Here is a 17,512-nt window from a genome sequence, read left to right as displayed (position 1 = left end):
CAATGCTCTTGACCTTTGACCTCCGAATTCTAATCAGTTCATCGTTTTGTCCAAGTGGACGTTGGTGCCAAATTTTAGTATATTCCAAATAAATCCAATAAAAACTTCTTTAGATGTAAAATGTCAAAACAGTAACAAATGGACATTACAATTTTCCATGCCCCAATGTTACGTCTTAAAATTATATACGTCTATAAAATAAAAGATATTCACAATTACAATGGTATAAAGAGAGAAAAAAAAAATCAAATTGCCACATTTGAGAAGCGGTTTGGTATTTTATCCAGATCAATGACTTCTATTATTGTGTATCAAAATTCCTCCCAATCAGCAGACAAATAAATCTATACAGTACCAATATCAGCCAATAAAACCAGACACACTTTGTCATTGTAATGTGACAAAACAAAAGGATAACAACTCGATTAACCTTTCTTTCAAAATTGCTTTATTTCTTCCCGTATTTTTTCAAGCAAAGTTTTTTATGACTCCTTTTTTATATTAATGTAATTAAAAAAAGATAAAACTTGGGATCTTTTTTTGTCTTTATGTACAAGCACGGAAAAAAAAAGTTTAGGAAATAACAATGAACGTAAAAGAATCCCTGCACGATAACACTGTAAAAAAATGAAAGAGAACAAAAAGCATTAGAGTGGAATCAAACACCTCTAGTTTACAGCTCCTTACTTCAGCAACAAGCTCATGTTCACACACACACACACACACACACACACACACACACACACTTTCAGACATACACATGATGTCCGCAGGTTAGTTTAGGTGAATGGTGAGGTGGAGAGTTTCAGGGCACAAGCTCACACTACACAGCGCAGCCAATATTCTCAGTTGAAGAGATGAAAACACAATAACAGACTAAATCATTCATGCACACACACACTTCTCTCCAGGTGACGGTGACATTTTGACAGCATGCAGTGCAGTGGTTCTCCCCACGATGATCCAGTGTGTCAAAAATACTGTTTCTTTCTTCTCTTTCCGAGGCCTTCACAACAACCACGACGACGCTGCCATCATTTACTCAAACACACGAACATGACACATGCAGTCCGACGTGGGCCAGTTTATAGCGTGACTCAGAGAAGACCGATAGTTTTCTTATCGTTGGTTTAATTTTGGTTTTCCTGGGGTCTTGGCCGACATCACAAATCCATAAATGTGTAGTATAAAGACGTCTCGTTCCTCTCTTGATATAAGTAATGGAGTCCTAATGTCCATCGCACAGTTGACACCATTAACAGCAGAGCACACTGCTAAACGTTGACTGTTTTGCAGACAAAGATATGTCACTTGGTAAATCTGTAAATTTGTTTTCATGAGATGATGTCACAGGTGTATAGGAGCCCATTTTTACTAAGAAAGGCAAAAAGACAGAGTGACAGAGTCAGAATATGAGATTGAAAAAAGTCATACTTATTATCTCATTAACTGGACTTTTTTTTTTTTTTTCCAAAAATTTGGAAATTTTCTTTCATTGTGTCATTTTATCTAAAAAATAGTTTTAAAATCCAATTTGCGTTTGTATCTCAGAAATTTAAGTTAATATTTAAAAATCTAAATAAAAATCCTTTTCAAAAATATTTTTAAAATTTGTCTTATTTAAATCTCAAATTTGCCCCTTTTTTTAATCTCAAATTTGTTGTTTTATGAGAAAGCTTTTTTTAAATCTCAAATTTTCTTTTTTCCCTCAAATTTGCCTTTTTTAATCTCAAATTTTAGTTTTTATATCAAATTTTTGTCATTTTAAGTTTTTTTCTTGACTATTTTATTTCATAATTCCTACTTTGGAAGCCAGATTTATAGTCCAACTTTTGATGACTGAACATTAAGAGATACCAAATAAAACTAAACAAATAAAAACATTTTTATTTCCGTCATGACCAACATTTTGTTTAGATTTTTTTTACTTTTCATGGCAAAAATGGGCTTCCATACAAGAGAACAGATTCTGAGAAAGAGCAGCAAGTTCAGACCAACACACAAGAATTAAAACATAATTCAGTCTCCACTTTGAGCTTCACTTTGAATAAAACAAATTCTGAGGTCTGTGCATATACGGCTGTATATGGTGGATACGCAAAGAAAGGAGGCCACTAATGATATGTAATTAAATGATAACCATTTTCCCTGTATCCCCTAAAAACGTTACAGTTTCTAGTGAGGAGACGGCACAGACGGACACTGATTTTCCTTAAATGAACCGTTAAGCAGGTATAAAACTAAAGGCTCCTCACTTCATTTGATGCAGAATTACGTTTCCAGTTTTGATGTAGCATTGTAGTAAACTTCACAAGGAGAAAAAAAACAACAACAAAAAACACACCAGTCAGACATTCAGCCTCCTCTCAGCACTCACATCCGCTTCCAAAATACATTCTGTACAAAAAGCAACCCTGAGTCTCGTCAGTGGAACGACTGCTCCGTTTCTGGGACGCTTCACATTTCCTCTCATTCGCTGGTCCACCAGCCCGAACGCACCTGAAACAACACTGGTCCCCTTCTCCGACAAACCAACCCTCCCTCAGGTGGATGACTTTCACACATACACACATGCGCGCGCACACACACACACAGCTGATCACTCTTATTTTTTTGCTCGTTCGTGGAATTGTGTTGGCATTTCTGTAGCTTGACATAAGTGGAATGGAAACCCTGAAAGATGAAAGTAAAAGGGCTGAGGAGTGGGGGAGGTGTTGGGCGTGACGGCTGACGCTGCAGCCAATGACAGTCTCTCCTCTTGGGGCAAACGCCCCCCCTAAGAGCACATAGGCCCCCACCGTCTCCCTTCGCTCACTCCTGTGGGACTGGCTGCGTCTTTAACGCTGGCTTCCTCCATTTTGTCCAATCAGGAATAGATAGTGATGACTTCACTTCCTCCACCTCTGACCAACAGGACGCGCTCCAAACCTTCTGTTAGGACCTCGAGGAACTCCATGTCTGGTCAGCGAGTTAAGGAGTGTTTCTGTAGAGGTTCCTCCGTACTATGTGAGTGTGCTGTTGAGCTTTGTAACTGTGAATATGGTCAACAAGGATCCGCTGAGGGCCGGGTTGTGCTCAAAGAGATGTAGTTCATACAGTGTCGTAAACAGGTACCCCAACAGAGGGGGGACCAAAAATGGGGAGGGTACAGAACGGTTCCATTGGTACCATCTACAACTTTTCACAGTGGAAATGGAAAAAATGCGTACCAAACTAAACTGTAACTACAAATATAAAGTGTGAAGACAGTGTTTGGTTAAGTAAGTGAAAGAGTGCAACCCTCAGTGTTTAAGGATACAGTTCTCGTCTCCGTCCGTGTTCTTGGGTGGTCCCGGCATATTGAGCAGGACAAGCCGGGCATCGTGGGATTTGTTGACTATGACTTCGTTGAGCTTCACAGCGGTGTGCATGCGCCTGACGTTGGAGTGGTCCCTGAAGGAAAACAAGATGCATTCAATGACCTCTGTCATGAACTACGACGCTATGAGAAATATTGTTACTTCCACTCACGGTCTGATGCTGAGCATGTCTCTGAAGCCCTCCGGTGTGGAGCAACCAGAGTGCGTGGCTCTGTACTGCGAGGTCTTCTCTTTGGTCCAGGTCATCTGAACTCTCCGATGATGCTCGGTGCTGCCGCCGGCGCTCGTCGCCCTTTCGCGCTCCCCGCCGTCTGTGTCATCGTCATCGTCCGATCCGATGCTCGTCAGCCGCAGCATGGAGTTCCGGTCTTTCACCAGCTGGGCCTGGTTTAGCACAGACACAAACATGTTCGTTCTCAGCTCATCTTAACTTTCATTCAACCTTATTTGTGTCGTCCTGATCCTCAACCCCTCTGCTCTTCCTTCCCCAACTCCTGTCTGTCTCTCTCTCTGTCTTTCTCTTTGTACCTGTCTGTCTTTGTTTCCTTTGGAGGTGTTTGAGGTGCTGACTCCAGTACTCCAGTACCTGGGGGAAAGATACACCTACGGACAACACAAGGTCACCTAACTCGCTAATACAGAAGACAGGCTGCGTCTACTCTAGCAGAAGCACTGGAGGATGACTACGGGGACAACAACGTTAGTGTTCCTGAAAAGACCTGAGTCAAATGACAACTTAAACTCAGAAGGGAGTGATTAAAAGAGTAGAGGTGAGGTGAGGTGAAATGAAAGGAGAGACATTACTCTTTTTTCAAGTCGGCCAAGAGACAGAAAGTTTGTTAAGTAACAAGAAGTACATTTGACCCAGATCTGCATTTATTAACTTCATTATTTGACGAACTCTTCATTGAATCCTTCAGATAAAGAACGTTATAAAGAACTGAAAATTTCAGATGAGAGATGAGTACTTCATTCTCATTTAGTTCGCCCCTTTTTCACCAAAGAGGTCACAGGTCAGGGTCAACTACAGTACAGCTGTCAAGCAGCAGTAAGTGTCTTTAAGCAAGACGCTGCTTAAAGACACTTCTCATTCACTATGGCGCTTTGTCTGAAGGATTCAGAGGTATTCACTGATCTAAAACCATGTGATCGAGGAAACTTCTTTGCTTTAAAGCCCAGTTCAGACCAAAAATTTCATGATGAGACGAATCAGTGTCAGAACGTCGCAGAGAAAAGTTGTGTGAACTGGCGCGTCTCAGTTCGACTCCAGTTGGCTGATGTTGTCGCCGAGTGGCTGGTTTTAGAACGAAACGCAAGTCACCTGTTGTCAACAGCCGAACAGCTTGTGGCAAAGTCTCCTGGTCGAGTCAGTTACAAACTGTCAGCTGGGTGAAATGGCAGAGTTTTGGATGGAGGAAAGAGACGATCACATCATCAGTTTGTCTGAGGAACAGCCATGTCTGTATAAGGGATGGGCATTTTAAGTAACTTCTATTTGAGCACTCACATTAAAGCTTGCGTTAAATTATTATAGAGTATTCGAGTACTCAAAAAAAAAAAAATCTAGGATATGAAAGGAATGTAAATTGGCCAACACCGGAAAACAAGTTGTAGAGTTTCCTTACACTTAATGTGGTCAAAAAACTGTTTGCCTCCCCTGTCATACACCTGCTGCTCATCCCGTGTACAAACAACAACACTGCATCTATTTACACAAAGTCACCATTGTTTAAACAAGAATCAAAACAAATACAAAGAGTGTTATTGTGGCTCCAGGCTCTGAGCCACTGTCCTCCTGGTCAGTTCAACGTCTGCCCATTTAGCATGAGCTAACACAGCAGCAGTGGCTAACATCCAGCACTGAACCGTTTGACAGTCCCAACAAACTAACCGACATTGAAACAGCTCGCCTCATTAGGTAATGTTAGCCATATGATGTTAACATAAATATGTGGGAGGTCGGGCAGTGATTACGCTATACGTTAAATGAATACTGGCATACAAATAGAGTACTTGAGTGCTCATGCCCATCCCTAGTCTGTGTGACTAAAGCCTTAAACTTCACTCAGATAAGATCAACAAACAAACTGTTCAAGGGGCGGGGGTGGGGTTGAAGGCCTTATTCAGTCAACCTGGCACATGGAAGGTTGTTTAAGTAGTCCAGAAAGGGCTGCCACGCCTTGACTATCTATACTATATCTCAGCTCTTCTAGTTTTAGGTGTGCCGTCACCTCTCTGACCCAACAAGCATGTGAGGGTGGAGCCCTGTCCTTCCACTTCAGGAGAATCAGTCGGCGGGCCAGAAGCAGTTGAAAGTTTCGACTTAACTCATCCCGAATCACTGGTCTGAACTGGGTTTAACAAAGTATCCGATGGTCACTACGTCTAAACTGCTCTACATCGTTAAATACAGATGATGCTTTACTACCCAGTGAACTTACATCATCAAAACTCCAGCGCACCCGCTGAGGAGACCAGTGAGAAAAGGAGATGAACATGAGCTGGACTGGAAGTTTCATGAAACAAAAATATCTATTTCTGTTACACTTGTGTGTAATACACCTGGAATTAATTGCTAAAAGCTAAATACCTTGCATTATCCAATTTCTGTATCAAATACAACCCTCTCTTCCTGTAATGTGTTTAAATAAATCTCAGAGGCATGTATAAATTCCAGTCCTTAAAATCAAGACTTTGCCCCTTTTAAGTCTCTCTAGCAACTGGTGTTATGTCGGAATCATGGGAGAAAATGAAAATGAGCAAATTAAGGGGGATTTATACTTGTGCGGCAGACCCTACGCCGTAGCCTATGCTGCTGCAAGCATTATACTTGTGCAGGGGGGTGTTTGTGTCACTCTGCAGTTACACCTCCAAAACACTAATCGGCAGTGGGGTTTCTGTGATGTGCTGTAAAGTTTAGTCGATTCAAAACTCACCCAAAACACACATTAAACACACATTAAACATGTCTTAATAGAGACAATTTCAAACACAAGTACACAAATCAGCTTCACTATAACTCGCAGCATTCACAGACAAACACTTGTCTTTATCTGGACACATTTTCCCCACAAATACAACATGCTAACGTTTTTAGCACAAGCTTATAGCATTTTACATTGTATTAATTAGCCTAGCAGCTAGCGGACTTTTCCTCTACTCATATGAAGCCAGGGACAACAGCAACATTTAACAAAGTTAACGTTATGAAATGCGGCTCCATTACAACTCACAAGGTTCACTGACAAAAAAACTGTCTTTTACTTAACAGGTTTTCTAAATAAATACAACATGCTAACGTCATTAGCACAAGCCTACAGCATCTTACATTGTATAAATTAGCCTAGCGACCAGCAGAGATTCCTTCTACTAATATGAAGGCGGCAGGTGCACATCAGGCTGCGGCGTAGGGTACGACGTCGATTCAACGCAGAAGAATAAATCCCTCATTAGTCATCATTACTTAACGTTCATAATTTGCCCAAATCAGGACTTTTCGGAATTATTTTCTCATTAATTTTTTAAATTACATTTAACATATTATTTTAAGAATTTCCTCTGAGACAACAATAATGTTATAGGTTTCTGTAATAAGTCTTTTTCTAAACTATCTTACAAGATAGTGAGCTTCTGTTTTTAATCAACAGATAAAACATTTAGAATAGTTTCTCTGTACAACTATCTTTAAACTGTATAAATAAAATCCTCTATAATTATTAACTCTTCAGTTTCATAAAACTCATGACCTCACAGCTAGTCGTATCCACTAACCTCACCTGAGACCTTGTAGCTCCACCTGCTTTTGGCCTACTGCTGCCGCTACCAGGACTTCCCTGATAAAATGATGCACGACAGTCACAAACAGAACAGACGAGCATGTCATGGCTTGTCTCGCATACAGCTGATGTTACTACGGCCCAAAGTTTTTAATCCACCGCCAGGAATAACAAACATGGAGTAAAGAAAGAAAGTTAAAAGTGATCTGGTGGGAACCATTCAGTGACCTCTTTTTTCATACACGACAAAATTAGTGTCTGTTTGCACTTGACCTGAGCTTACCTCTTTTTCCCGGTCTGATTTAGACAGTCGCATCTGTCTGAGCATCTGAGACCTCTGCTCCATCATCAGGGTCCTTTCATAGGTGTATGCACTGATGTCGCTGTCATGCTGCGAGGAGACGAGAGACATATTAAGACATACTAAGGGAAGAACATAATTATTCTTTAACAGCTAATGCAATAGCACCAGAACACATTTTGGTGAGCTTAAATTTTTTTTGCAGATTTGTTACTGGGTTGTTGAAATTTTACATGTGACATAAGGTTGGGTGGTGTATTGAAATGGATGCTGGAGGGGTCGTGGGAGTTTGCCCATCCAGTCTACATGTGTCTCTTGAGGGGTCTTGTGGGGGGTACTGCGGGAGTACGGGGTACACGTTCTCAGTGGGTGTTGGAGGAGGAAGGGGTCCGGTTTGGGGACCTCAGAATTGTATCTCTGCTTTTCGTGTTTCTGTTCTTTGTTTCGTGACCTGGGCGCCTCCCGCTGGAGGTGTTTCAGGCACTAGTAGGAGGCCCCGGGGCAGACCCAGAACACACTGGAGGGATTATGTTTTATCTGGTCTGGGAACGCCTTGGGGTCCCCCAGGAGGAGCTGGAAAGCATTGCTGGAGAGAGGGACGCCTGGAGTGCTTTGCCCGGCCTACTGCCCCCACGACCCTGCCCTAGATAAGCGGATGAAGATGGATGGATGGATGCATGGACAAATCAGCGTTCATAGTTTGCATTTGTTGCCGAGATACTGTCTCAGGTCACGAGAGGTGAAATCACAGGAGTCGAAGGAACACGTGTGAAGCTTTTAAATTGTTTCGTTCATCCCTACCTGCCTGACAACTAATGCTAGCAAACAGATGTCTGTGGGAATCACCCCAATGTCCAGAAGCACCCGTATTTTTTGAGCATGTATTAAGACGAAAGCTTTTAAATAGGGCGGCCCTTTAATTATTTACTCTATGCACAAGTTGGGCTACAAATATGACGCTTCAATCAGGGTTTGGTCTTCTTGTACATTGCAGGGGGAAGAAATTAAGTAAGAAAAGATAATTTTAATTTTATTTCCGTGGAAAAGAGCGTGTTAATAATGTTCATTCATTCATTTTCTGTAATAGCTTATCCTCTTGAGGGTCGCGGGAGTGCTGGAGCCTATCCCAGCTGACATTGGGTGAGAGGCAGGGTACACCCTGGACAAGTAACCAGACTATCACAGGGCTGACACATAGAGACAGACAACCATTCACACTCACATTCACACCTACGGACAATTTAGAGTCACCAATTAACCTGCATGTCTTTGGACTGTGGGAGGAAACTGGAGTACCCAGAGAAAACCCATGCTGACAATACTAACCACTGCACCACCATGCCGCCCATGAGTGTTAATAATATTTCCTTCAAAATTAAATTAAATGAAAAGGTCCTGATAAACCCTTAGCTTTGTGTGAAGCGTACCATCTCGACGACTTCCACCTCAGCCTCAATGCGCAGGTGATAAAGGAAGGTTGCCAGATCCTTTTTCATCTGGATGGAGTTATCCTCCATCTGGGCCACTGTGAAGATTCGCATCCCACACTTGCGCCACACCTGAGGAGGAGAGGATATTCAGATTAAGTGATGCAGCAATATTCTCGATGACGGACGGACAATTAAAAATGTATCAAAATGAAGAAAAACATTCTCCTACCTTGTGTTGGCGCAGCAGGAAGGGCAGCAGCATCAGCATCCCCCCATCATGGACGATCCACCAGACGTCAATGTAGCCCTCTGCGCAGGGCTCGCTGTTGCTGGGGAACAGAGAGATGTTTTTGGGGACCAGCAGGGCCAAGTGGGCTGCCGTGGTCACCCGCACTGTGTCTGGAAAGACGAGAGGGGGCACTGTTAGCCTGCTAACTCTGAAACAAAATCTCACAGATCAGAAAGAGACACTAGAATTGGAAGGTTGAGAATAATTTTCCATCTTCTTGGACTCACTGATGAAGGTCTTCCAGGACTGTGGGTCCTCGCTCTGCCTCCAGGCATGAGGCCAGCCCATCACCACCGTGTTGGGCCTCATTCCTCCCAGGCCGCTGGACTGGATCATGTGGCTGATACCTTCACGCGGCTTCTGAGCCACGATACACTGACAGAAGCCCTTCACGCGCTCCTTATCCATCAGATGCTTCAGAGTCTGGAACAGGAGAAATTCAGCTCATCTAAATATAACCACATCTACAGACTGACAAAGCTTCACATGAAACTCTTCCAAGTTTCAGTGACCTAAGATAGAACTTCCCACCTGTTCGGCAGCGAGGGCCTCGCCGTAGCTTTGTAGGAAGTTGCCGGAGACGACCGTGCCAACGATGGTCAGGCCCTTTCCCGCCTTCAGCTGGCTGGCAAACGTCAGCAGGCGAGGAGATTTGACGTGGGCGTCCTCGTCCAGTTTGAGTAAGACCAACACCTGGGGCCTGGAGAAGAGTGGGCGAGAAGACGAGGGTTCGTTAATGGACGTGGATTTTTAGAATCAATAGCAGCAGGTTCTCCGACACAATCTATGACGGCATTATTGTACACACTTAGACAGCTCATATAATGTGAAAAATGACCGTGATCAGCTGTGTAGTTCTTGTTGTTCTGTACCGTATACTCTAGGGCTGTAACGAAGACCCTTAATTACGCCGGCTTTGCTTTTTTACACAGAACTAATCATGCAGCCTCAGTGTGTGATGTCTGATAGCATGTCAGCGTTCTGGGAGCAAAAGAGATGTGACAGCTGTGACATGTAACACTACAGCCTTGGCTTCTTTGGTGACGTGTCATATACATGTCAGGCGGCGCCTTCTAAACAATAACAAAAACATTGACGTGGCAACAAAAATCATTCACTGCCCTGTTACACGATAGTTGATCTTGTCCTCTGCTCAGAGGGTAAGGAGCTCCTGGACCTCACTGTCTCAACTATTTTCAGACTTTTTCGGCCGCTGCTCTTCTGCTTTGCGTTAAAGATTGACCAAAATTGGATTGATAACGATAGTTTGGAACAAGAAAAAGCTGTTTGCCAATTAATCAGTTGATACTAATCCATTATCACAAAAAAAACATTTAAGAGTGTCGGAAATGAGCTGATCATCTAATTCAAAGTAATAACTTTCTAATAACTATATACATAGTTAGAGACAGTAGTGCAAGAATTTTTAACATATCACCCAACTCTAGCATATTCTTGATATTAGATGCTTGTTATCTTTAATGTTAAGCGCATTGGCACTGCAGTGTTAGTGAATGTGATGATGAGCTGTGAAAGAAGTGAGCTTCAGTACTCTACCTCCAGTTCTTGGTGTGCGGTGGTCCCTCTTCCAACCTCAGGAGGGCATATCGGGCAGCGCTGAGCGAGAGACCGCGGATCCCATCCCCCCACTCCTTCTCCGCTCTGATACACACACACACACACATGGAGACATGTATGTACTGCATGCTATGTGCTGTGTTTGTTAAGCCCTCCCCTGACACACCCCCACAAAACACATGGATGATTCACACTGGTAACAGACACGCAGATACTTTTAAAACACACTCTTTTACACGCACCACTCTTGACCATGCTGTACATGTACCATCATGTGGGGGGGAAACACATCTCCATGGCAACATACCCGTGGTACTCTATGTACTTGTAGATCATGCCGGCGATCACCATGGCAACAATTGCGTAGTACCAGGAGGATATGAACATGAGCGCCAGGCAGATAGTCATCCCCAAAAACGACAAAGTCCTGGACACACCAGAGGGACAGATCAGTGTGTGTTTTTATCTGTGTACTTATGTGTGCAAGTGTGTGTGTGTGTGTGTGTGTGTGTGTGTGCGCGTGTGTGTGTGAGTGTGTGGTAGTACCAGTGGTAATAGGAAAAACGCGGCCTCCAGTTGGGAGTCCTCAGGAGGGTCTGGAGACCACAGGCCAGGTTCACAAACAGATAGCACATCAGGAAGAACCTGAAGACAGAAAGTAAATTAAAACCGAAGCTTCAGAAGGGGAAAGATACAAGTTCTGATAACACACACACACACGCGCGCACGCGCAGACGCACACGCACACACACAGTCTCACATTGTAAGGATGGGAGCCACCAGGTCCAGGGAGGCGATGAGAATCCCCAGCTCAGCTATCAGGGCCGTCAGCAGCAGGGCCCAGGTGGGCTCCCCATTAGCCTTCCCATGGCCAAACACCTGGCAGAAACACACAAAGGGAAAAGAGTGAAAACATATACAGGTGCACCAAAAAAAAAAAATCAGACTGAAAATACGTCAGCAGCTACAGACAATAAATTCACCTTTTTGTTACATTACATGGAAGGTTATCCATTTAAGATAACTGTCACAATTTCATCACACACAAAAAAACTCTGACTTTTTCAAAACTTTCAAGGATTTTCCATGGTGGGAAAACAAGATTGTGAATTCCATGACTTTTCCAGGTTTGTCATAACCGTGGGAACCCTGTTCAAAGGCAATGCAGGAAGCATTTTCTCCTAAAATTCACTGGCTAACTGTCTTATCCCCACAAACTCTGCAGGGCAAAAAGTGTTCAGCAGAAAGTCCATGGATTGTTGTACTTATTATCATACAGGAACTGAAGAGAGACAAAGGTCTGATCACAAAACAAACTGAGCTCCATGACTTAAACATACAGAAAATATCTCCAATTTCAATAAATTTCACTGAAACTACCAGAATTAATGAATCACACTTAGGGGTGTGTCATCTCGTTCAGGATTATCCGATATAAGTTTTAATATGATATGAAAAATCCATATCGTGATACTCGCGATATTTCGACTATTGATGTCATACTGTTAGCCACGGCAACAACAAGCATGGCTGAAAGCGAAATTATTACAGACTCTACGGTGGTTCCAAAAAGAGGAGCAGCTTTGGTAGCGTGGAATAAACCGTGTCCTGAATGTTTTATGAACAGCCCCGGACTTCTCAGACTAGCGGCTCCTCGGGCAGCAGCATAGCACGTAATTTAACGACTTTACCTTGCCATGATTGAAGAGCTTTTTTCAGCTCTGCTCTGAGGAAATGAGGCAGAAACTCTCGATCTGCTCTAAACTCAGACCTCAACATCCCACAGCGGCAGACTGCCTTCAAACAATCTGCTTTTTCATGTACAGTTATAAAACATTGAAATATGCTTCGAGTCGTGCTTTAACACTCGCACAGACTTTCACTCTCTTTCCCACGGTGCAGAGAAAAGGATATTGAGCAACCATTCATGTGCACATTAATCTGATTCATGTATTTAATTGTAATGTGTACCTTTTAGCTGTACTGGATGAATGTGCTGGTGTTTAATGTTGAATGGACGAGACTGGGGATGTGCCGTCTACTGTAAGTAATACACTGACTATAGTTAAGTAACTCATACAACCCCACTTCAAAAACTCCGAACTACCCCTTTAAAAATAATATTTTCAGCTCTAACCCGAAGGAAGGGGATGATGTTGTCCTTGGCGATGGCTTGCAGGAGTCGGGGAGCGCCTGTTAGCGACTGGAGGCCTGCGCCACATGTTGAGAAGAAAGAGCCAATCACAATGACCCAAGGGGTCGGCCACGCCAGAGTCCCCACCACCAGGTTCCCTTTAACTGAGTCTCCAAACCTGCAGGAGGCAATAGTACATACAGGTATTTAGAGCGAACAACTCACACGTAACAGGACATAAGACAGATATATATATGGTCAAATAAAAGAGCAGATGTACTGACTTGTCTCTGAGGACCACCCCGTCAATGCAGGCTCCAAACAAGATAACGCTAGTCAGATCTGAACGGACAGCACTCAGGAACACAACACTCAGCAGTCAAAGCTAAGCAGATCAAATGCATCCTAAGTGCCTTTTAGACATAACAGAACCAATAAGCAATTAATTTAGCTAAAGTGACGAGCCGTACAAATGAAATAGATAACTCCTCACCAGTATAAACAGTATGACACACTGTTTCCATTATAACACAGAGAAAAGCATTCTAGCATTTCTTTAGCAGGTCATTTTCAAATATATATTCTCTGGAAAGCTGTTGTGCTGTGTTGTGATTGTAAACCCACTGAGGCAAAAATGTGTGAACGGTGCATTAAGTTGTTTTTGAATTAGGAGTGTCTGAAAACTGATTCATAATATAGCATGAAAGGATACAGACGATGGAGGTGGTGAGGATGGCGAGAATGGTGCCGATGGGGATGGAGCGCTGGGCATCTTTCAGATCCCCCGACCGGTTGGAACCAGCCATGATTCCTGGGGACAAAAAGAAAATCATTTTAAGGAATGGGACTGTTAACAGAAGCATTACTGGTGGTATTACTTAGTGGTGTTTTATTACCTGTGCCGAGGAGGTTAGGTTTTCAGTTCGGTTAGTTTGTTGTTAAGCTAATTTATACAATGTAAAATGCCATAGGCTTGTGCTAATAATGTTAGCATGTTGTAGTTGTTTGGAAAACGTGTTTAGTATTAGTATTTAGTAAGACAGTTGTTTTGTCAGTGAACCCTGTGAGCTGTAATGGAGCCGAATTTTGTACCGTTACCTTTGTTAAATGTTGCTGTTGTCCCTGGCTTCCTATGAGTAGAGGAAAAGTCCGCTAGCTGCTAGGCTAATTTATATAATGTAAAATGCCATAGGCTTGTGCTAATAACGTTAGCATGTTGTATTTGTGGGGAAAATGTGTCCAGATAAAGACAAGTGTTTGTCTGTGAATGCTGCGAGTTATAGTGAAGCTGATTTGTGTACTTGTGTTTGAAATTGTCTCCATTAAGCCATGTTTAATGTGTGTTTAATGTGTGTTTTGAATCAACTACATTTTACAGCACATCACAGAAACCCCGCCGACTCACGTTTTTCGAGATGTAACTGCAGAGTGACACAGACACACCACCGCACACAAAAAAGATATACTGTTGCATTTTAGTTTTGGTTCGGTGCCTGTTCACATTGAGTTCTACTGACTGACAATTAACTCTTCGATTGGGCAGCTTTGATGTTTGTCATCCTGCATCCTCGTGGACCCACGTGGGGAAATCAAATTCTGGTGACTGACAGAAGTTTATGCAGCAGCACTTTAATGCTTCTAAAGTGTTTATATTAATGTTCTTTAGTTTTACAAAGGTTTTTATTAAAGTGCAAATCAATCACGTTGACTACTGACTAACATAGAGACAGGATGAAAAGAAGGCGTCTTGTACAGTAACGACTCTGGGCTTAATACTGTGGGATCACTGTCACACACTTCTTGATGAACTTACTAAACAGACAGTAAACAGAGTCGGATACAATCATGACAGTTTGTATGCATTAGCATGAATAGATTTTGGGATATACATGGCCTTTATCAGGATCAATGATGAGATCATGGACAGATTTCATAATGAGCAGATGGATTTATTATTGGTTTAGCTGCTATCTTAAAATCCAATGGTTGGTTAGTATTCTTTCACACCACGAACGAACCACACCAGAGTCTATTTGGAAGCAGACCGAAATCCACCTTTTTGAGCGGTCTGTGGTCCGCACCGGGGTTCGATTGACAGCTTTTCCACCAACCCAAACGAACCGTACCAACCGCACAAACAGACCTGAGTTTGTTTTAACCAAACCAAACAGGTTAGGTGTGAAAGCACCCTTAGTAGAAGGATGTAGTATGAGCCAAAGAAGAACCCATTAAATTATAAAGTGGCTTCGAATCACAGGGTGGATACACAAATTATTTTCACGTTCATTAACATTGAGAGATATGGCATGTGGCCTTGGTGGACGTCTGTGCTCTCTGGTTAGGAACCCCCTGATGTTAACGTGAATATTGCACTTGTTCAAAATGTATCTTATGAGTGTTGAGAGGTTGTGTTAAGCCAAATAATGTGAAAATATTCGTTTCATATAAGAGAATCCATCTGTTCTGAACTGTTTATAAGATCAAGATAAAATATGAAAATCAATCGAATAGGGCAGAGCTGAGTATTATTGAATGAAGCGAGTAAAAAGGAATCCAAGAATAGACGCCTGACGGAAGAAGAGTCATGACAAACACATGATGTTCTTTATCCTGGAACAGCGAGAATCAATATCACACCTACTGTGCTCTTCCTGCCAATAATGCATTTTCATAACATAACGGTGGCAACATTATGTTTACATTTCCTTCATGTTTCTATGTCTAAATTATCCTTAAATGGATAGGTTCGATTTTTTGAAGTGGGTTTGTATGAGTGTATTACCTTTAATAGATCAATATCAGTTTGTAAGCTATATTTAGAATATTTTCATCACTTTACCGTGGTGTCAGACACCCCCTTTCTGACGGGAACTGAAGCCGAAGTTGTCTACACTCTGTTCAAAGCTACCACACTACTGGAACTAAAACAGTAATTTTACCTCACAGAAGACAGGAGAGACTGGACTATAACTGCCTCCATCTTTTGGTCTGTGTGTTAGTCACAGCCACACATGGTAATGTTCTCCCACTCAACACTCTTTAAACTCATTAGTTTGTTATCTATACGGGTTACTTTCATTTATGGTCAACCTTACCCAAACAATTCAGAGTTACCGTCGTTGTTTGGGGAGCTCCCTTCCTGGTGGAGCAAAAGGCGTACCTGAGGGCTGAGGACTCTTAATTCCCGGAGCCTACACATTGGATCAAACCATGTGCTGCCACGTCATGGGGGGGATTTGGGTTTAGTTAGTTTTGCTTTGTATTTAGTTGTAGTTGCCATCTATTTTGGTTGCCCCTTGTGTATTATTGGTTTGGCCATGCTACTATATATATGCTCTCTTGTGTGTCTTTTTGACGGGCCAGTTTGTCAAGTTAACACCTTGTGTAGTTATTGTATTGAGTATAGTGAGTTTGTAATTTTTCATGATTTTTTTGGAGTAAATAAAAACCCACAATTGTGTCAACAACTGCTTGGTGCCTGTTTGTGTTATAGTATGAATGTGGTCTTTTACAGGTTGGTCTGGATTCACAAGTTACACAATAACACGAACAAAGAAACCTATCCATCCCAGTTTGTTTAGCACACGAGGAAGGGCAAGAAAAAGCTGTACCTGTGACAGAGGGGAAGAAGATGCCCACCAGCAGTGTGAAGGAGGTGGTGATGTCAGCAAACACGTAAGGCCGCTGAGTGGTGGCCGGATGTGCATCATGAGAGGAGCTGAGGGAGCTTTTCTCCACCACGTCCCCTTTGCTGGGGTACAAGCTCCACAGGTTCTCTGTAGGTAAGAAATTAAGTACATGCTTGTTAATTATTCTGTCGTCCCTATGAGCTGAATTCAACAGTAACCATTCACTGATAGACTCCAAAACAAACATGGATTGCATGGCAGACATTACATTACATTTCATTCAGCTGACGCTTTTATCCAAAGCACTCACAGTAAGTGCACATGGATACAACCCTAAAAAGTTTAATCAAAAATCGTGATCTACTGCAACTGCTACATTTAGAAACAACAGAAGATAGAGCAAGAGTTTACTTCTTTAATCAAGGTGTGTGTATATGACAACAGAGGGTAAAAATTTAATTTCCCCTCTGGGATTGATAAAGTATTTCTTCTTCTTCCTCTTTGTCTTAGTCTTCTTATGAATCAGACAATCTACTACCGTATGCTACATGTGTGAAAAGGCAATGTGCGTATTGTCACAAACTCACACACTTTACCTGAAATGATCCCACTGGCCATTCCGGGGATCCCTTCGATCTCTGTAAAATTGTTGGAATTGAAGTAATCGTCACAGGTAGCGTTGAGTTCAGGGCCCTGGCAAAAATGCTTCCAGAGATATGTGGTCTTCTCGACCAGATCAGGAGCAGGGCTGGGGTCAAAGGTCGGACCCACAGTCGGACCCACAGTGCTGTTTTCTAATGGGAGGAACACAGAATGTCAAAAAAAGCTGAACAGGTTTGTTTGACTTAGATAGGAACAAATATCAGTCTCATCCTGGTACCCACCACTAACAGTTGTGAAGTTCTCGTCAGCTCTCTCCACTGGCTCTTTGATCTGCAGCAGGACGGTTTTCGCACACTGGTTGTCATCAATTTCATGGCCGCTGATCGTTCTGTTTCCCAGCATGCACACACTGC

General features: G+C 42.5%; 3 protein-coding genes across 6 annotated transcripts in view; 2 read left to right on the top strand and 1 right to left on the bottom strand.

Annotated features, from left to right (window-relative positions):
- Positions 1-562: 562 nt before the first annotated feature.
- LOC126403702 (solute carrier family 12 member 6-like) overlaps positions 563-17,512 on the bottom strand; it is a 42,039-nt gene continuing 25,089 nt past the window's right edge. For all 4 annotated transcript variants that reach the window (XM_050066425.1, XM_050066427.1, XM_050066428.1 and 1 more), the window contains 18 exons: positions 17,381-17,508; positions 17,093-17,290; positions 16,479-16,643; positions 13,580-13,678; positions 13,152-13,209; positions 12,871-13,045; positions 11,494-11,612; positions 11,280-11,378; positions 11,041-11,160; positions 10,713-10,817; positions 9,687-9,855; positions 9,383-9,578; positions 9,096-9,265; positions 8,864-8,995; positions 7,419-7,526; positions 3,511-3,743; positions 3,299-3,432; positions 563-2,958 (listed from right to left, as the gene is read on the bottom strand). In XM_050066425.1, the coding sequence (XP_049922382.1) occupies positions 2,867-2,958; positions 3,299-3,432; positions 3,511-3,743; positions 7,419-7,526; positions 8,864-8,995; positions 9,096-9,265; positions 9,383-9,578; positions 9,687-9,855; positions 10,713-10,817; positions 11,041-11,160; positions 11,280-11,378; positions 11,494-11,612; positions 12,871-13,045; positions 13,152-13,209; positions 13,580-13,678; positions 16,479-16,643; positions 17,093-17,290; positions 17,381-17,508 (2,500 nt within the window). In that variant the 3' untranslated portion in view covers positions 563-2,866. The remainder of the gene's footprint in view (positions 2,959-3,298; positions 3,433-3,510; positions 3,744-7,418; positions 7,527-8,863; positions 8,996-9,095; positions 9,266-9,382; positions 9,579-9,686; positions 9,856-10,712; positions 10,818-11,040; positions 11,161-11,279; positions 11,379-11,493; positions 11,613-12,870; positions 13,046-13,151; positions 13,210-13,579; positions 13,679-16,478; positions 16,644-17,092; positions 17,291-17,380; positions 17,509-17,512) is intronic.
- Positions 7,780-17,512, top strand: part of c17h11orf68 (chromosome 17 C11orf68 homolog) — a 616,176-nt gene continuing 606,443 nt past the window's right edge. The window contains exon 1 of the mRNA XM_050066444.1: positions 7,780-7,789. The gene's annotated coding sequence lies outside the window, so the exon portion shown is untranslated. The remainder of the gene's footprint in view (positions 7,790-17,512) is intronic.
- Positions 7,786-17,512, top strand: part of LOC126403715 (serine/threonine-protein phosphatase PP1-beta catalytic subunit) — a 659,813-nt gene continuing 650,086 nt past the window's right edge. The window contains exon 1 of the mRNA XM_050066443.1: positions 7,786-7,789. The gene's annotated coding sequence lies outside the window, so the exon portion shown is untranslated. The remainder of the gene's footprint in view (positions 7,790-17,512) is intronic.

Source organism: Epinephelus moara, chromosome 17 (genome assembly GCF_006386435.1).
Source record: "Epinephelus moara isolate mb chromosome 17, YSFRI_EMoa_1.0, whole genome shotgun sequence".
NCBI classification, from domain to species: Eukaryota; Metazoa; Chordata; class Actinopteri; order Perciformes; family Serranidae; genus Epinephelus; species Epinephelus moara.
The sequence above is the reverse complement of the archived record's forward strand: the minus strand, read 5'-3'. Positions and strand labels throughout refer to the sequence as shown.